The sequence below is a fragment of the Anastrepha ludens genome, chromosome 5, assembly GCF_028408465.1.
Source record: "Anastrepha ludens isolate Willacy chromosome 5, idAnaLude1.1, whole genome shotgun sequence".
Taxonomy (NCBI): domain Eukaryota; kingdom Metazoa; phylum Arthropoda; class Insecta; order Diptera; family Tephritidae; genus Anastrepha; species Anastrepha ludens.
The window spans coordinates 122149802-122171352 of record NC_071501.1 but is presented as its reverse complement, the minus strand read 5'-3'; the positions used below and the strand labels follow the sequence as shown (position 1 = coordinate 122171352).

Here is a 21551-nt window from a genome sequence, read left to right as displayed (position 1 = left end):
TATGAACCCGTCTTGATTACACAGATTTTTTTTTAAATTGTAATAAATTCGTAATCTTTCAACATTTAAACTACTTTTTTCTGTAATTTGAAGAAAAACCCATTTCAGTCACATTAAATTGCACGAACTTATTCATAGTCCTATTATAAAAACTGTTCTGGGCAGATGGGGGTGTCCGGTTGGCGAAGAATGCCCCATATATATTTTTTTTTTTAGATTTTTAGTTCCTTCTGCAAAAACCATATTAAACCATTTTCAAATTAAAAAACATTAAAAAAACGTTTCAACAAAATTTCACATTTTTTGACTAGAATTCCTAGAAATATTACGGGTATGCAATTTTATAGTCCATTGAATTTTGGTATAAGAAAGTGTAAGCTTAAAGTGGTTAAAAAATCGCATTGATTTAAAAAAAAAAAATTTTCGGCGATTTTGAACATTTTTTTCATATAACGAATGCTCGATATTTTTTTATATGGAAGAAAGGATTTTTAAAGGACATTATGGCCCTGACGATAAGTAAACAAAACCTATTAATAGCTGGATATTTCCGCTTTCGTTTGATATGCATATTAATGTCATAGAGTGAGTATAAATATTTAAAATATTTATTGAAAAGTACTTAAAAAAATTAAATTGATGAGAAAGTGGAAAGCCAAATAAACAGCTTTACTATATAAAATCTATAATTTCGTGTGCATATGGAATTTTTTCCGGATAATGCAATGAGCGCTCGGTAGGCTGTCTATTAAATTGTTGAAACTTCACATAAAATATTTATGGGCAAAGAAATAAGTCGCTACCTACACTCGATGACGTAGCGAATAGGTACTTCAAAATCATTTTTTTAATAGTCGCAGTACTCAACAATTTCTCAATCCCTTTGTAACAGATTATAGTAAATCATTAAAAGAATTTAATATTTGATAACGAATAATTTGTTTGTTAATAGGCCTATTCTATGCACCACTTCTCTGCTTGCTACCTCTCCGCTCGGCTCAACAACAAAGTTATCGAGCAAGATTCGCCGCTAGCGAATCATAAAACTGGTATAACTCACTATTTCACAAGTAAATGTAATTTTAGTCAGCTCTTTTCCAGTTGCTTCATCTAGTCGCCACTTGCTAACGCTGGGCGAAAATAAGAGGCCTATTATTTATTTGAACTACTTAGCTATCACGTAAATTCCAAAGGCAAACAACTGTGCGATTGGCCTCCGAAATAATCTCAGCAGCTTCTACCACCACCTGCTATGTACGTTCCAAATACTCATAGCAGCTTAAAGCGACGGCCTGCATATTGGAATGTAGCAACAAGTAAATTTGAATTGATTTTTTATTGCAGTAATATTGAAAAATTCAAGGTCTAAACCTTTCACGACGGGTGCCGCGTATATATGGCAACCACTTTTTGGACCACAGAGGCTGACATGGTTTATACATTCATCAGTCATTTCACCAGTCATTTTTTAGTTTCCCGTCTAAATGCGGCAGTTACCTAACGGTTTACAGCGGCAGAGTTTATTGTTAAAGGAATATAGAATTTTTCCCAGTAAGAGTTTTGTAGCATACTAGCTAATTGAGAAAAAATGGTGAGAAAGTAGTATTGGAATTTGTAGTAGTCAAACTGCACTAAGAGTCCTTGCTACGTCGCGCTGCTCTTCGAAATTTGACGATGCATGTAAGACAAAACTCAACAGTGTTGCAAACACAACAAAGTTTGTCATATTTGGGTGTATGGGCATTGTGGTATTGCAGGGAACGAGTTGGTTGATAAAATGACTGATAATGAAGGCTCTGCAAGCATACCACTAGGACCTGAACTCTTTCTAGGTGTCAATTCTGCATCGATTCAACTATGAATTGACGACTTCCTGAGGTATACCTGCAGAAGACGTTGGTCTGAGTTGAGCTCCTACAGAGTACCTAAGTGCTTTGTGAAGGAACCTAACAGGGAATTAGCGACCTTTCTCCTAAAACTTAGTAGGAAGGGCCTGAGAGTACTGGTGGGTGTAATCACAGGTCGCAGCATATGGCTACCATGAGAATCATTGACGACCCAATATGCTTATCCTGCCGTGAGAATGAGGACACTGCAGAGAATTTGCTCTGTAGTTATCTGGCGCTTTCTAGAATCATACTTAGGCTATTCGGATACGATGTACTGAGTATGCGTAAAGTTCATACTCTTCCTCTTCCGGACCTCGTAAGATTCATCAATACATCCAAAAGATTTGCGGAAAAAATGTATTTATTTATTTTAATAATCTGAAGTACAAATTACCTCACAGACTAGACATAAATTTATAGAAAAATAAGCCAAAGTGGTCAACTATATTTAAAATTTTTAGAAAATTAGATTTAGATAAAGTGAGATCAAGCAGACTGGAATTGAATAATGAAATACAACCTCGAAAAGCGCTAGCAATAGCTGCATTATTCGCAATTTTAGTCTTAAAGTTGACCTCATTAAAGAGTAAGCATTGCGAAGACTTCTTAGCTGCATTAAAGCTTACCCGCTAAAGTAGTTCTGGATAGTCGTCGATGCCATTAAAAACACTAAAAATAAACGAAAGGACCGCCCTTCTCTTTTCTAGAGATTCTAAATTAATTTGCTTTAGCCGAGAATTACCTGTACAAGATTGAAAAGAGGTCTCAAATCGTAGGGAACAAAATGCCGTAAAATTTTCGACTGAAGCCGAAACGAAATCGAGCCGAACTTTTGCGACCGAATCTGGAAGAAATCGCAGCCGAAGCTCCGTGGATCGCCAAAAATAGATGTACCAAGTTTAGCCGATCTCAATTTTTACTCCAATTATCATGTGACTGGACGGACGAGCAGACAAACAAATACTCGTATAAATAATCTAATATCAGTATCCCTCTAGATTTAATTCATCATCAACGGTTCCTGTTTCTCCGGTTGGAGCATAGGGCCTCGGACCATAGGGAGGATGGTTCTGTGTGTATAAGTCCACGCAAGTGGAGAAAGTCCCAGATCGCCACTTACTTAGGAGTGGCCAAGACGATTCTTTTGCATACGGTCTAAGCAGTTCACAACTTGGCTTCGGCCAAGTATCCTCTAGGTAGCTTCCAAGCTAATGTGAGAAGGCTAAGCTGTCCAGTATATCTGGTTGTGCGCAAGGTTTTAGACCCACCACGCAAAAACACAATGGGCAATTGGGTGTCGTGGTCGCGGTTGTAAGTGCATACCCTCAATTCTTGTTCTCACGTCCACGTCGCGCTCTCTGCGCAACGAGAGCATCCTTAATGAAGATGTACTGACCAGCCCGCATGGATCTTAAGGTTACGGCTAAGCGAGTAGAGAGTCTTGGTGAGGCCACTCCGACGTATTTCGTCTAAGCGCTCATCCAGCTGCTTTTGCAGCGAATGTCTACCAGGTTAGGTTCGGCTGCAAACGGGCGCCTTGTAGCAAGTGGCTCGTCTAAACTAAGTAACTGTGTGAGTGGGAAAAAGATGGGAAATCCTTCTAACTCCTGTTTGCGCTTAGGACCATCGCATGGAAATTACCAATGAATAGCAGTTAAGCAAACATGAATCAAAAGGTCCGGAATGAAATGTCTCTAAGGGGTACTCATGCTCTGAGGAATCCTCCTACTTGGGCAGCACGCGAAACGGATTTGAAGGTGCGAAATTCATGAGCTCTCTACGAAAATTCAAAAATAGCTGAAACCTCGAGTTGTGTTGAAAACAACCGTTATAATACTGTCAGGCAAGTAATAAACTCTGATAGTGCGCACCAGCCATAAAAATACTTACAAGCTTTTACAGTCACACCTCGGTTATTTGCTTACATCAGTGAATAGTTTCGAATACAAACCAAAATGCTAAGTCAACTGGAGCAATGGAAGCTACTTCGTTTTTAAATTATACAAATAAGCTCTCAAATTCAAGAGGCTTGTTAAGCTAAATTTGTGGCGCGTAAACACCACAAAACCAGACACGCCGAAAACAGAAAATGTATGTAGGTATGTGTGCGCGCATATTTGCAAATGATAACGGTATCGCCACTTGTTCAGTGTGAAGGCATAAAGATGGAAGCGATAAGCAAATATCAAATACTCAGCCAAACAATTAGTTGTCTAATAGACTATCTTTCAGCGCATACAGGCGAAAATCACCCAAGCCGCGCCAGATAAGGCGCTATGGAATGTGAAAAACACACACCTGCGTACATATTTATTGTGTTTTATTATTGCATTATTTTATTTTTACTTTCAAGTATTTGGTAGCCAAACTTAAAAAGCTGAAACCAAGGTGGATTTAATAAGGTGACAGCATTCACCCAGCTGAATTTTTCGCCGTAGGTATGGCTTACGTCAAAATGATATGCTTTGTTTGTACGTATTGGTATGTTTACATTCGTATGTTTACATTTGCTTGCTGATTTTGACATGATGCTTGCACCAAACGCAACAACAAATACATGTAGGGTTTTACTTATATGTGTTTGCTGTCACCTGTAATAAATTCGCCTTGGCTGAAACTTACCGCTTAGCGGCAACTCCCTGGAACAGTCGCTTTGTCACTTGTTGCGCTGTTGTTGGACTGCCGCTACCGCTGCGTTGTGTGCCGTTATCCGTTGGCCGCAGCGGCAACAACATCCTATTGGTGCGCGGACTCATGGTGCCGCTCCCAGTAGTTGAGGTTGGCGAACGGCGTATTAGTGGTGTGGAGTTGGCGCTTGAGCGCGCCTGTGTACCACCGACATTCAATCGACCCGACCCGCCCTTTGTGGCAACGTTGCCAACAGCACCGCTCGCAACACTTACCCCATTACTGGGGCGTAATGTTGACACTTTTGATTTCACTTCTTTTAAATTTTTCTTAGGCAGCCCTTTGTTACTTTGAATTTTATTCATCACTGCATCCCATTTGTTGGGTGTCTGCTTTTTGCGCACACTCGATGCTGGCGTACCGCTATCAATTACACTCGCGACCGACCCGCTCGATGCGTATTGTTTGGGCGAATTATGCGCGGATGCGAATTTCGACGTGCGCGACGTTCGTTTGTTTGTGCCACCCGCGGCGTTTGTGGCTTTTGCGGCAGCTACAGCTACGGCCTCTAATGCGTATCGTTGTATGTTCTTACTGTTGTTGCTGCTTTGGTTGTCTAAAGATAACGAGGTCGTTGAAGATGATGAGGAGGCGCAGGCTACTTTTGTGCCAGCCGTACCCGATTCCGAAAGTGTTTCCCTTTCAATTAGTACACGCCCGCGCGATGCCGACAAACCTAAAACGAATCTGTTTTCGTCGTTTTCTAATTTAGCACCACCAAATGCGGCGCTTTTTGCCGCAACTGTCGAGAGCGAATTTAAAGATATGTGTTTAGACGATGGAGTTACTCTATGCACTGACGCGTGCTGTTGTGTATCAGCTCTAGCCATGCTATCGTCGCCACACCGACTGTTGATGCAGTCAGCGCACTCTTCGTTTCCAGTCGTGGAGAGCGGTGAGTGTTTTGCGCACTCAGTGCTTGCTGGACTTAGAAACGTGGTGTTGATTGTGCCGCTGATATTGTGCGCCGAGGTGCTCTCATCAAAAGCTTCTTCCAGCGATGAAAAGCTTTTGCAGTCCGCGTTCACTGTGTTGCCGTCGACACTGCAGTATGAAGTGCGATTGGAGAGCGTCGCTGCGGAGAGGCGATCGGTGCTCATGCTGCTATGTATTGTAGAAGAGGTTTGGCTGTTACTCAATTGACCTTGACCGAGTGTTGTAGCGGCAACATTTCGCGCCATTGTGTTTACAATTATGTCGTCGCCGGCATTAATTTCACTTTTATTTGCGTTTGCGCGCTCGCCCCCATTGGCATTTTTGCTGGCTTCCCGATTGCTTTTCACTGTTTCGGTGGAATCATCGCCCTCACCTTCCGGCGACATATCCAACATTGCGTCTTGTGTGTCCTGACGCCGCATTTGCGCCAAATCATCGTCACATCTATTCTCGACATCCGTGAATATGCCCGACGATTCCATGCACGAATCTTCCGGATCCTCGGATATGAACACTGAGGCTGCTGGCTGCAGCATCGGCCCATACAATTGGCCATCGATTACTTGCGCGCGTCGATCGCCACGATGAAAGATGTCATCCGCATCGGATTCAGTGAAAAAATCTGAGTCCGTCATTGGATCTTGGCGGCGCACTAGTGGCATTTGTTGCTGCTGCAATTGTTGATTAAAGCTAGGTTGACGTGAAACGTGGCCGCATTTGCGTGCCGTAGGCCCATTTGAAGGTGAGTGGTCACAGGCGCCGCGCGAAGCAGGTCGTGACATTTCACCATCGCCCTGATAACCAGTGTCTAAACTTGTTACACTGGTAACGCTAGTGATAAAGCTGGTCGAAATCTTCGATACATTGGATTTGGTCATTGCGTCCGACGTTTTAGATGACATGTCGGTGTCTGTGTGTGTGGAGACCGGTTCAGCAGTACTGATTGAGCTAGACTGCAGTTGTTGTTGCTGTAACTGTTGCTGACGCTGCTGTAATTGTTGCTGGTGTTGCAGATTTATAGACGACTCAAAAATATTCGGCTGATGTTGGTGTTGCTGTGACAGTAAAAGTTCTGTGACGTCAGTCTTTACCTCAACAGGATCAAGTGGCAGTTCCTCCGGTGATGGCGTCTGATCAATGCGCATATGATGAATTACCATTTTATTGCCGTTATGCGCTAGAGGCAATTCCAAGTTGTTTGTGTTGTTAGTGTTAGACGAGTCTAGAAACTCCTTCATCTGGTCGGGTGTCAAAATACCCAGACTTTCATCCAACTCAAAAGAAGTTTGGCGCCTCAATGCCTGCTGGTGTTGTGGTTGGGCGTGCAAAGAAGGCGATTGTGGATGAGCAGCCATGGTATTGTGGGCAGTCGGATGCAGAGCAGCGCTCGAAGAAAGTGACACATCCACCAATTCTATTGAGCAATCGAGTGTGGACTCGGTGAGATCCAAACCGAAAGAGTAACGTGATTTCTGTCTCACATTCGGATTGTTGACATCCTGCAGCGATGTGGCGATGCCCACCGCCTGACCCTGTTTACCTTCACGCGCTGCATAGAACTCTTCTGTGCGTGAACCCATTGCCAGCAATGTGTTCGCATCGACTTCCATTGGCATGCTTAGTGGCTCGTCATCTGGGGTGCGCGTGGGCAGCACCAAATCACTGTGGGCACTTTTGAGTGCTAGTTGAGGTGAAGTTAGTAAATGCTTCTTTTCCTGCAATTTCTTTACGGGGTTGTAGTCAGGCGTGTTGTGATCAGTAAGAGTATTTTGCTGTTGGGTCATGTACAGCAGCTGACTGGTATTGCCCGAACTAATGTGCGATGAGCCCAGATAATCTTTGGTCAGGTTCAGCATGTGAATTTCCCGATTCGACGGCGAAAGCATGTCGGTGGTGAGATCCAGCAACTTTTCGGTATTTAGCGTCGAGTTGAGTGGCAGTTTCATGTGAGCTTTTTCTGGCGCCAACGCTTTCAGCGTACTATTCATCTCATCTGGCTCTGAGGAGACGGAACAGTCTAATAAATTGTCGCGGGTCTTTTCATGTTCGCTCGCACTCTCTGATTGTAATGTTAGATCCATATCTAAGAAACCAGACGGCGCAGACACGTCTTCCAATAACTGTAGATTATCCAGCGAATCAGGATTTGAGTAAGTGGCATTAGTAATGGGTGAGATTGCATCAGCAGAGTCAACGATTCTCGTTCCACCCATAGCTGGTGTAGTGTCCAAGAGTGTGGTGGCGTTAGAGATCCCCTGGGACTTCAGTGTAAAAGTTTCCGCAGAGGAGACCACATTCATAGTTTGACCAAGTAAGGCGGGTACATTCAAGGTTGTAGTAAGATTGGGTTTCAGTATTGTTTGTCTTGCATGCGGTGAATAGCGATAGGTCACATCTTCTTTCGTTTCATCGAGCGTCATTGTACGTTTCATGGTTGTTTCAAACGTTTCGCCTAGTTGTGCCGCTGGATTGAATAGACTGATATCCAGACTTTGGGTGGTGTATAGTGCGTGACGCGTATTGTTGCTTAGCAATTTCGTTGTCTCATTGATATCCGGTGGACGGGTTATGCGTGTGGTTGTAAGCGACCCGGTAGTGGGTGGTGCTGGTGTAGATTGTGTAAGCAAGCTTGGTGCGAACTGTGTAATGTCGTCGGGACTGTCGGTGCGTACAAATGTATCGGAGCGCGTGAGTGGCCGTGGTGTACAGAAATATTCATTCTTCGGAGCCAGATCCGGAACTGGGTCATCCATTTGTGGTGCTTGTTTTCGTTTAGTTTTGGTTTGCGACTCGATTTGTGCCATCTTAGGGACTGCAGTCGGTGGAGGCATTTTCTCCGGCCTTCCTATCCATTTTTTAATTGCTGTAGTGGTTTTCTTGGTTACCAAGTTGACTGCGTTGGTGATGTGATCACCGGATGCGCTGCGTTTAAGTGAATTCGCGCTCACAATGGACGGTCGCAGACCAGCCAAAGTTGCGGGACGTTTCTGTTGGAATCCAACTGTGGATGCGCGCTGAAAAATTTGCGTTGTACGTGCTGCTATACCGGTAACGGTCTGTGCAGTTGAGCTGGGTGGTCGCAAGCTGCCGGGTAATGGAATACGTGAGGCGCCATCTAGGCGCGGTATGCGAGATGAAGCTGAATCCTACAAGGAATGAGAGAGAGAGAGAGAGCATGAGTTTAGTATTGGGTGGCATAGATAATTTAGTTGTAGCATTGAATGTTAATATTGTGTTAATATTATTAATTTTTCTAACACCACAAAATTCTCTCAGCCGGAATTAGTGCGCGAATATACAGCGCATTAAGAGCCCTCACACTTCGACACGTTTCAAAAGCTTCGCTTCTTAAACAGCTCACATCAGCTATTTTATCTACATACATTTATTTAAATTACCGCTCATACTTTGTGTCGAGACGAGTGACTACTCTCTCTATCTCTCCTGGTTGACGAGAGTGGCATTTAACTCAAACCAGCAGCAAAATAAGTTGCGTAGCATAACTTCTTTGCGTTCAAGGCGCCGGTGTGGCGAAAGTTAAGAGCATTCGCAGGCTCACATGACGATTAGCATAAAGTTTTTAGTGAGCTCGGGTGGCTAGGGAGAAAAGCAAAATATAGTGTTGCATACCCTCTACTCTTAAATAAACCGAACTTTTTACAAATATACACCTCAAATTTTTTATTATTTTCCTTCTGCTTCCAAATTTGAATGCTTCTGTAAATTATCAAACGAATTTTCTTTGTCCTTTTTCGGAGTATTGTCTAGGATAGCTTCATATGGTTTATGACGTCTTCCTTTCATCAACAAATGGATTTTCAGGTTCAGATAATAATCACAGGCTGTCAAATCAGGTGAATACGCAGAATGGAACAGCAAAATAATTTACTTATTTTTAGGAAATTTAGGTACTGAGAACTCTTGACCGGTGAGATTATCATGCAAACGGCATCAGTTGGTTATTTCCCTCGAACTTAACTTGCAAAAAACCTAAAGACCTATTCAAAATGCAGTATTCAGTTGTCTGAGGAATACCTAATTCCATTTCAATGAATTTCGCAGATGATTCCTTACTTTTTTTAATGAAATAACGTTTTTTTCGATGTTTTCTGCAAATAATAGATTCTGTAGACGCCGTGGTCTCTCAAGGTTACTGTAATATATTGAAATCGCAGCTCATTGTAGGTTTGTCTCAGGCAAAGTTCTTACTAGGAAAGTACAATCTGTAAAAAATGTATAAACCTTGCAAAAAACACTTTACAAAAGAAACCCAGAGTGAAAATGTTTACAGGCATTCTTACACGTCCCTACAGATTGCCAAGTTATCTGTACAAACTCGTGTAATAGTCAAACGATTATTGTCGGTTCTGCGACTCGTTCTCCGGGTCACCAACACGCCCTCTTCTCGAATTCAATGCCATCTAAAGAAGAAGAGGAAAGCATCTCTGCCTAGTATAGCCAAAAATTATCAAATACATGCAATGTACATCAATACCACCTTCGGCATCATAAAATAATTGGGTCAATAGTATTGAGAGGAGTAGACGTCGCACGCATGTACGTCCCTTTTCATATTGAGCGATTACATGTCAAGCGATCTAAGTACTTTGGAGATTGTCCTATCCCGTGTAACAGCTTACTAATGTAAGTGGCAAGGTGTCCACAGATTTGCAACCGGGAGTAATGTACGAGCGCTTCGGTAGAGCAGTATTTTGTATGACTTTTCGCTGATTCTGCACATATTGGAATATAACTGTAAAAGTTCTAGAAATCGCACTATGAAACTAGCAACTAGCAGGAATTACAGAATGTGGGCTGAGCTATTATTAAAAAAAACTGGAAACAATATATTTTTCAAACGATTACCAGAGAAGATTTTCCCAAAGACTTTTACCAAAAAATATAATTTGTTGACGAATAAATTTTTTTATAAATATTTTTTTCTGAAATCATTTTTTCTCAAATAACTTTGAGAAAAATATTAAAAATAATCGAAAGTCTTTCAAAAATTTGATACCATAATTTTCAGCATTGAATAAATCTCAAAATGTGTTATTATTTTACAAAATTAACCACAAAAAAATTGTTTTCATAAAATTTTGAAAGAAAACAAATTTTTTTCTCAAACAAATTTTTTTTCTCAAAGAAAATTTGTTTTTAAATTTTTTTTTCTAAAATATTTAACAAAACTTGTTCTTTTAAAGTTTATTTTATCATAAACAACTAACAAAAATATTGAAAAAACCGAAGGCCCTTCAATTAAAACAAAAACCTTGATAATTTTCAACATTCAGTAAATCTCAAAATTTATTAAAAATAAGCCAAACATTTTTTGTATTTTCCAAAAATTACCAAAAAATATTATTCCAAAAATTTTTAACAAAAATATGTAATTTTGTTCTCAAGCAATTTTGTTTCCTAAGTATGTTTTAATCAGAATTAGAAAAAAATCTGATGGGCGCTTTTTTTGCATAAGAAAAATGTTTTGTTCCAAAAATTTGTGACGAAAAAATATATTTTTTTCTCACAAGATTTGTTTTTAAGTATACTTCATGGTAAAAAACTAAAAAAACGTTTACAAAAATATTTAAAAGAACCGAAGAGCTTTCAATTCAAAAACCTTTGTTACTTTAATTTTCAACATTGAATAAATTTCATAGTTTATTATATAAATAAAACAAATATTTTAGTGTTTAAAAAAAAACTGGCCAAACAAATTTTTAAATAAATCATGTAATTTTTTCTCAAATCATTTGTTTTTTTGTTTTTAAGTATTGTATATTTTATCCTAAGCAATTAAAAAAACAATATTCCAAAAATATTAAAAAGAAACGAATATATTTCACTTCAAAAACTTGGTACCATAATTTTACACATTAAATACATTTTAAAATTTATTAAAAAATAAGCTTAAAAATTTTATTTTTTAAGTTTTTAATGACCAAAAAAATTTTGGCCAACAAAAATATCTTATTTCCAAAAGTTCGTTTTTCCAAAAACAAAGTATTATAAAAATTTGCAAGCAAAAAATACAATTTTGTTTTCAAATAGTTTTGTGTTTTAACTATAATTTATCTTTAAAAATTTTTAAAATATTAAAATCTATAAATTTTAGGTGTTTTTAAACGGCGACCAAAACAATTTTTTCCAAAAAATTATTTTATTTCCAAAAAAATTTTTTGCAAAAAAATAGCACTTTTTTCTCAAATTATTTTGTTTATTAAGTAGTATATTTTAGAGATAGAGCGGGATCAGGCTGCCCTGAAGGCCCTGGAGAACGCGAAGCAAACCTCAAAGATTGTTCAAGAATGTAACAAGAAGCTTAATTCTGTCGCAAGACAGAACAGGCTTGTACTTATATGGGTTCCACGACACTCGGTGTTCAAGGAAACGAGATTGCCAATGAATTGGCCAACCGTGGATTAGGGGTTCCCCCACAGGGACTAGAGCCAATAGCCGAAATCAGTTCCGCAGGAATCATGAATTTGATCAGCGATTATGTAGGCAATCCGCATAAAGAGGGATGGTACGGTCTAGAACGCTCCAGAACTGTAAAGTGATTTGTGACAAGGTCGAACAGAAAACTGTTGAACTTTCTACTAAGCTTAGAAGGAAAGACGTTCGGTTGATGGTCGGCAATATTACTGGACACAACCCATGGAATCAGCATATGACCACCATTGGAATCATTGAGGACCCAATGTATCTGTTGTACTTGGAGGAAGCGGACAGCACTGACCACTTTCTCTGTGAGTGTCCTGCCTCTGCTAGAGCAGGGCTCCGAGCTTTGGTTCCGATGTCATGAGAATGATTAATATTCGTGCTCTAAAACGGGAGGTCATTTACAGATTTGCCAAAGAATCTGGAAAACTCTCACAGGACTAACTATCTCTATCTCTGTCTCTATTATTTCCCATCGCTTTCTCTGATACTTTTCTCCTTCCCTCCTTGACTATCTACCCTCTTTCCAGAGCTTCAAATACAATGGGCTTTTTAGCCTGAGTTTTTAGGGGCCCCCAAATCTCCTGGTGCTCCTTGGCTCGACCTTTTCAAATTTCAATTTCAAGCATATTTTATCCTAAAAAACTAAAAGAAAATTATTAAAATCTATTAAATTTTAGTGTTTATATAAAGTGCAACAAACTATTGTATTTTCAAAAGAAGTTTTAAGCAAAAAAATAGAATTTTGTTCTCAAATAGTTTCGTTTTTTAAGTCTACGAGTATTTTATCCTAAGCTATCAAAACAAAATTTTAAAAAATTTGATCACGATCTACTAATTTTTTTTATAACAACTGGATCATTGGACGTGTAAAATCGCTTTATTTATGTATCTATAGGGTGGGCCATGTAAAATTTGCTTTTTGAATCGGCTATAAAGAAAAAAAACTAATCATTATTTTCTCAAACTTTATTTTGAAGCTTGAACATTGTCATTTATGAATGAAAAATAATATCGTTCAAATGACTGCCACGACTGGCTTTACAGTAGGCCATTCCATCAACCCAATTTTTAAGCAAATTTTCGATTGTTTGGGCTCCAGTTTCATGAATGGCAACTTCAATTTCGTGTTTTAAAGCATCAGTCGTCTCTGGATGGTTCGCATGGCATTTGTCCTTAACGGCTACCCACAAAAAATAGTCCAACGAGCTTAAATCACAGCTCCGAGGCGGCCAAATGATATCGGAATTTCGGCTGATTATTCGGTTTTCAAAAACGGTGGCCAAAAGTTCGAGTGTAACTTTGGCGGTGTGACAAGTTGCACCGTCCTGTTGAAACCAAATGTCGTCCATGTCATCCTCTCCAATTTTGGAAACAAAAACTCGTTGAGCATGTCACGGTAACGCTCGCCATTTACTGTAACCAAGGAAGAAGAAGAAGACTCACCACTTTGGAAATAGGTTTTCAATATTTCCCAATTTTGTTCAAGCGTATAGCGTCCCATTTCGTAAATGTCAAACCTTTAAGTAAATTATGAACACATTTGACATGTCATTTGTGTTACCATTCTCAAAAAAATAGGTGGTTCAAAAAACAAACGCTATATGGCCCACCCACAGTTCTTTTTTTTGTTTTACTAGAGGGTATACACCCACAACATCGCATCGCCAGTTTTTGTTGCGGCAAAAAGATTTATTTCACTGATTTGATTTATTTCTTACAAAAGGATGGGTGATCAAAACATGAAGCACAACTTTTATTACTTCATATTTCTTTTTTCACTTCGCAATGTAGTCCTTTGCTAGTAATTATTCTAGTAGTATTCAAAATCAACTATTTCAAAGATGTATTGAATATGATTTCTAATAAGCCATATTTTTTTCTTAAAATCTCAAACTACGTCATTGTTTTGTACCCCTCCCTTAATGCAAAGCGCATTCTTATGAAGAACAAAACAATTTTCACTAAAACACTTCAGGGATGTGTAAGGCAAAAGGTCAATAAAAGTGAATAACAAAATTGGAACGAAAAATAAAAGCAACAATCAAAATACAGCAACACAATGCAATACTAAGCGAAAGCAATAAAACTTAACATTGAAATTATGACACACACAAACAATCAAACAAAAAAACACTTACACTCAGGATATTACAAATAATTTTCATGCCTCGGCACGCACACAATGATAAATAAATAAATAAATGTATGTACTTGCAGTATTAATGTCATAAAAGAGCAATAGCAGCAGCAGCAAGACAAAAAGACTTAAGGTAAATATAAATTTCATGTCTGTATGTAAATAAGTACGCATAACAGCTCTTACAACTACAATGACAATAATTTCGATATACTAAAAAGTCATGAGGATTATGGGCACATCGTACGATACCAGAACATATTTAGCACATTTTCACTCGTAACTGTTACACGGATATATTTACATACATATATTCACCCACCCACCGCCTCGCAGCGAGCAAATTTCATATTTTATATGCCGCTGCACGCTTTGCTGCCGTTGCTTCTGATTTTCACTCAACGATAAACGCTTCCATACTGCACAGAATTATTGATTTGCATGCGTTTTTGCCTTTATTGGAAATTTATTTTCCGGCACACTAATACATTCATACTTACATAATCACATATTTATATACGTAAGTGTAAGTAAACACAGGCAGACATTGTGACTCTGCGTGGGGCTTGCGTTTGAATAGCAATAGCTCAACTTTTCCGCATCAACGTTGGCTATGGAACGACACAGCCGAGTAGTCAATGCAATAACATAGCTTGGCTTGGGGCCCCTTATGGGAAAAAGAGAAAATGTGCGAGGGCAGGACATCAACCTAGAGGACTTCATTCTTATTTGAACAAATTGGTGTTGAAATGAATAAAGTTGAGTGTTCTGCCGTTGTCAACAAATAACTCATATAGAGTGTTTTGAGCAAATTTTATGTGCTGGTTAATGAATATTTTTTTAAGAACTTAAAAATTACTATTACATGGAAGGTGAGTGGGATTGTAAAATAATTTCAAGCAGCAACATATATATATATATATATATATATAATTGGCGCGTACACCCTTTTAAGGTGTTTGGCCGAGCTCCTCCTCCAATTTGTGGTGTGCGTCTTGATGTTGTTTCACAAATGGAGGGACCTACAGTTTCAAGCCGACTCCGAACGACAGATATTTTTTTTTATGAGGAGCTTGTTCATGGCAGAAATACACTCGGAGGTTTGCCATTGCCTGCCGAGGGGCGACCGCTATTAGAAAAATGTTTTTATTAATTTGGTTTTACCGAGATTCGAACCAACGTTCCAGCTGTGAATTCCGAATGGTAATCACGCACCAACCCATTCGGCTACGGCGGCCGCCTTTAGTAAGAGTAAAATGTGAGCGAAGATTTGTCAAAAGAAATCACTTCTTGCTCAGCGAACAGCCGTGCGAACAGAAAACAAAATTTATGTTATTTGAAAAATGGGCGTGGTTTTTCTCCGATTTTTAATATTTTCAAAAAAAGTTTAATGGTAAGTGCAGTTGTATGTTTTATGTGAAGGGTCTTTCGCGCCTAAATGTTATTTTTAAATTTTAATTTACAAAATTTTGATTCTTTCAAGTTTAATTATTTTTATTGAAACTAAGACATTTATTAATTATCAAGTAAAAATTGCATAATTTAAAGGTTCATCAGTCCTTTTTCTATCCTTGACAGAACCAATTCCTTGAAAATTTCTCACCAACCTTTGAAATGTGGACTTATTCGGACTTATATTTTCATAAAAAAAATTTACGAAAATTGCGATATGTTGTTCTTAACCCTCCATTGGACACGTTTTATAAAACAACCCGGATAGAATGGCCTTTTTTCGATTAGAAAATTAATTTTTAGGAAGCTACCTGGTGCAGACTCAGTTAAGTAGAAAGGGATTTCCAGCTAAGATAATCCCCCTCCTCAGAGCTCTTTACGAGTACTCTGAAATGGCTGTGCTCCATCAGCCATTCACCACCAACGCAGGCGTAAGGCAAGGTTGTCACCTGTCGCCCCTTCTCCTCGCCATCATCCTAGACGAAGTTATGAGCCAATTAACTCTGCACAAAAGAGGTATCGTGTAGCGTTTCACCAGACATTTGAGGACCTGGACTTCGTCGATGACATCTTCCTTCTCTCTCACAAACCCAGTGACATGCAAGCGAAGGCGGACAGACTAGTTACGCTGGCAGCCACTGTCGGACTGGAGGTCAACATCGCCAAGACAAAGGCTATGTGAGTAAACCAATAATAAAGCAAGTCCTCAAATGGTTGACGGCTATCCAGTGGAATTTGTCGAGAGCTTTTGCTATCTCGGCTGCACTATCACGACTGACTGCCCAGCAGATGAAGATGTCAACTGCAGGCTAAGCAAAGCAAGGGCGGCGTTCGGGCGAATGCATACAGTATGGGCGAGTTCGCACATCTCCACACTAAACTGCGAATAATTAACGCATTTGTGAAGCCTGTATTGTTATACGGAAGTGAAACATGGCTGATCGCCAATACCATCACACAGAGGCTACAATCTTTCATCAACGAATGCCTCCGCATCATCTGTAGAATATTTTGGCCGAACACCATCAGTAACTACGCGTTGTGGAGATAAACGGATGAGGAGACCGGTGATGGATAGTTCACACGCTTAGAAAATCACCAGATAGCATCATGAGAATGGCACTGGACTGGAACCCGCAAGAGAGCAGAGGTCACGGTCGACCAATCACTTGGCGAAGGTCAATGTTGTGCGAACTAACAGATGATGGCATCACAAACCAGAACCGTGTACGTTGAAAAAGGCTTGTCGAGGCTCTATGCTCCCGAGTGGAGTGAACAAGGATATAAAAAGCTTGGAAGCTCAAGTCGTAAGCTGTAATAGAAATATGTTAAATTCACTTCCACAGTCGAAAAAGACCCGGGTGTACAAGGGAGGGTTAAATATCGACCATTGTCATAATAATTTTCAATAATTTAATTGTCACAATAATTTTCAATAATAAAAATTAATGTTAAACGGAGAGTAGGTGTGGTTTCACTTTCAATACAAATCTGCCCCAAGGCATGGGTAGAGTATAAAGTAATTTTCGCTGAAATATCGATTTTCTACTTTACATACACAGCTAAATCGATTTCTGTTTGGTGTGACTGTAAATATATTTAGAGAAGAGCTACGAGTAGCTCTCACGAATCTGAAAACTACAACTAAGAAAGGCTGAATTTAGTTTTCATGCTTTTGTAAATGGATTTATTTATTATCGATTGGAAAATACGCGCATAAAACAAATAAATAGTGAACATATTGTTGTTGGTAGCCGGCAATAAATTTTCCACAAATCGAAAGCTCTCAATCATTAATAAATCATTGCGTAATCAGATATGTAGAGTAGTTGGTTTTGTGGCGGCTATTTGGAAATGAGGGGACTAAGGCAGTTAGATAATGATTTTTTAGTGTTAGTTGGAAAGCATTGATTGTAAAAAATGTTTAATGTTTTGTAATGCGAAATGTGAACGAATTGTTGTAGTTGTATTTTTTTATAATTTTCATTTAACAACAATTAAGCATCTTTTGATGTAGGAAAAAATTAAAGCAAGCTGTTTTGGAGAATTTTCCCACAATTTGCATAGTTAGAGGTAGTGTGTCAGTTTAGTTCCCAACATCGCCATTATATTGGACTAGATTGGTTTAGTATTATAAAAACCTTACATAGATGGAATAACTTTTGCATGGCAAGGCATCTTGCAGATTGAAATAAAATTGCGAAATTTCAAAATTTCTCAGTTAAATGCTTTCATGGAAAGCATTACAAAAACTTTCAGTAAATTTCATCTTTTCTCTGCTAACAACAGCAAAAACAAAACACATTCACTTAGAGAGGGTTAACACAGGGTTATTAGCAGGCTAACAGCCTCTAACAGGCAAAATTGAGATCCCGGAGAAAACATCTTGGTAACTTTTGGAGTGTAAATGGGGCCAAAAAGGCTTAAAAAGTAATTATCCAATGCTTTTCGGTTTTTGTATGACTACAATGGAAAAAAATTGATGTGCCCCTCAGGGCAGCTTTACCGGTTTAGGTCAATAAAAGCAAACCAAAAACAGCCAAATGTATGCTGCCTTAAAAATGAGAAATTAAATTAAAAATGAAATTAAATTAAAATTAAAATTAAAATTAAATTAAAATCAAAATTAAAATTAAAATCAAAATTAAAACTAAAATTAAAATTAAAATTTACATTTAAATAAAAATTAAAATCAAAATTAAAATTAAAGTTAAAATTAAATTAAAATTAAAATTAAAATTAAAATTAAAATGAAAATCAAAATTAAAATTAAAATCAAAATTAAAAACAAAATCAAAATTAAAATTAAAAGTAAAATTAAAATTAAAGTCAAAATTAAAATTAAAATTAAAAATGTAAGCATATTTTCAGCGATTTGAAATAAATGTTTTTTCTTTTTTTCAATGATTATCAAAAAAACACATTTTTTATTTGTAGAACAGCACACATTTGGATCAAAAGCATTGTATCTCTGAAGCTAAGCTCAGCCTGCAGTTTTTTTGCATTTTTGGAAAGCCAGACAAATTATCTTAAAAAACTCGAAGCGTACATCTGCGTTTGAATGCTGAGCTCTTTTTCCCCCACTTAGGTTCCTTTCCATATGTGCTGACTAGCCGACTTGGCCGACTAGCAGAACGATTGTTAGCGGAAGCAACAAAATCAGCAGCCCAGAACTCATGCAATTTCAATAATTTCTCATCTTCCGCCGATTTAATTTTTCGAATGCAGTCACCGATACAAAAGTTATGGATCTGCCGCAGTCATATCAGCAAAAAGGTAAAAAATTCGAGACATTCGATTTCGTCATTCAATGAAAAATGAATGAACAGTTCCAACGTGCTGCTCTACTTCTTAGATATTCACATTGGATGGTAAGAAATGTAAAAAAGTGAAAATCAGCTGAAAAATCATTGTTAACGCATTTACTTCAATATTTAACCAAAGTTTTAGATTTTCTCCTCAATTCGTTTCTAAATGCTTCGAAAATTATTTAAAAGAAATGGCTGAATAAGGAAAAAAACATATTTCACCAACAGCTGGACTCTACTTTTTATTTTCTAATTTACGAGCGCAATTCATTTCGAATGTGCGCTAAATTAAATCATTTTTACTGCTCCTAAAAATACTCATCAGTTGCCGAAAAAATACTTATCAAGCTTCGCTTTCCTCGAATGCGAAAATGACAAATGTAAGTGCCAGTACATATAAATAACTAACTCTACAGGCATTGCTACATAATTTACAAATACACTGGCAAAAGAGAGAGTCATTCGAAAGAGTTTACTACTTTGGCAGGAAGAACTCGTGTCAATGGCCAGTGTAAGCACTCTTTAGTGTCTCGAGTGGATTATTTACGAGCCTATTTCCTTTTATTCTGTTTTTTTTTTTTTGTTGCACAAATGAAAGATGGGCTGCATAGACAACTAAGAGCAATAAGAGGCTGGACAGCGGAGGTGATAAAATCCAGTTAATACCTTGTGTCACAATTGCACTGATATTATAAATCGCATATTTGTAAAAATGTATAAAAAGTTTTGGTGAGATTATACATACAAATACCCAAATTAAATTTTAAAAATTTAATCACATTTTTCCAAACTTTTACTGAATGAATGAGTGGATTATTCCTTGGTTAGGAAATTTAATAATATTAGAAATAAGCTGAGATAGGCTGTGATAGGCTGTGATCAATATTCAGTGGTTTGCATTAAAGATTTTTTGGGTGTCCATAAAATAATTGAATTTTTTCATTTACGAATATGATTTAAAATTTGTGTGCCCGCAGCGTATGGCAAACAACAATAGCGCGGGGGCTTGTTGACAATTTTCTTGTCTCACATTTAGTTTTAATAATTTTTTTACGGAGGTAGAGTTTATTCCCTTGCAAAAGCCACATACATTCAAGATTCAAACTTTATGCAAATTTAACAAACTTTCACACTTTTTAATCCAAATTTGTAGATAAATTTTTAGTGCGTAATTTTACTGCCCAATGAAGTTTGATATAATCATGAAATGAAAGTTGCGCGTGACTCCAAAATCGCGTTAATTTATGTTGACTTTGTTTTTTACCGACGGTGTCAGGTGGGTTCTCCCATACAAAAAAAATTTGAAGCATTTGTTGTACTTATGAAAAAAATCCACAAATCCGTCTCCAAAGCAAAAAATGTTTCAAAAAATTATTAAAATTAAAAAACAGGCACATTACCGATTGGCAAACATCCCAAAAGAGTGCACAAAAGCACCAAAGGGTGCATCTCAAAGGGTGATTTTTTAGAGGTAGACAATTGAAAATTAGAATAATAAACCACAAATTCTAAAGGTGGAAATTTCAGTATTCAGTTGATACTTCCATGCAATTAATGATGGAAAATATTTCCGCAGTTAAGGTCATCACTTCTGGTACGCTGACGTGAAAAAGAAATTTGCAACAGCTATTACGAACGCTCGATGTTGATTTCCAAAATTGCAGAAGTTGTTAGCTTCTTTGGCTAAATCAACTGTTTCAAATTGCCTCATATCTACAGGCGACGAATGACACGCCCATAGCTGTCGGTGGAGCATTGCTGGAAAAAAATCCAAAATTTTTGGACTAATGAATTTTTATTATATAAATCTTTTCTTTTATAAAACTAACAGAAATCACAATCGAATTTGATCTCGGCGCGTGGCAAAGCTTTGCTTCCGAAATCCCATCGACAACAACGCTCGCCTGAGGATGCTGAGGATGAGCTGCAGCGTTTGAAATATTTGAAATTTCATTCGTGCACCGGTCGGTTGGACTATGAAGCGATCGAGCGGCACCTGAAGCAGACGGAACTACAGGTAGAGCACCGCAACAAAGACATCGAGGCTTTGGGTGTTTTGCTGCAGTCTGTTTTGTTCAATGTAAGTACAAGACACAAAAACACTTACATACATATTCATGTATCTCATTTGCGCAGCCAATCTACATATGTATGTATGTATGTGTGGGTACAACTAAGAATTATATTTTTGATTTTTCCAAATCCCTTTTGGGGACAAAACCACGTGCCAATACAAAACTACAAAACATCTGAAATGTTTTCATAATTTCCATTGAAATGTTTTCGCAGGTACAGATAAATGGCATTGTGTGTTTGTTGGTAGTGGCCACTCGAATTCAAAAAACCCAAGGTCAAATGCCTGGCGCGATTTTAGTTCGCACAATGGCTGTGCTAGTGGCTAGACAAAGTATTCGCGGCTCAATTGTCCTTGTCGCGTTGTTGTTGTTTTTAAATGCGTAAGTGATCTATTCTTTTGTTGTTTTTTTATGTGTTTGTTTACATCCTGTTTGCAATTTTACCCCTAAATTTTGTTGTTGTACTATTGCCTTAATCTTACGCGGATCTAGAGGACGATGACAAGAACTTGGCGCTACCTGAATTTCCTGCAGAACGAAGGTATAAAAGGCTGAGGACATTCAAGCAACGAGTCAGTATACTTTGAAGATTTGAAGTGAGAGAGACTAATCGTCCCCAATA

At 38.2% G+C, this 21551-nt stretch overlaps 1 protein-coding gene across 1 annotated transcript in view; it reads right to left on the bottom strand.

The window, feature by feature from the left end:
* Positions 1 to 4485: 4485 nt before the first annotated feature.
* The window catches only part of LOC128864304 (uncharacterized), a 79369-nt gene continuing 62303 nt past the window's right edge, over positions 4486 to 21551 (bottom strand). Inside the window, exon 2 of the mRNA XM_054103903.1 lies at positions 4486 to 8659. Coding sequence (XP_053959878.1) covers positions 4508 to 8659 — 4152 coding nt within the window. The 3' untranslated portion in view covers positions 4486 to 4507. The remainder of the gene's footprint in view (positions 8660 to 21551) is intronic.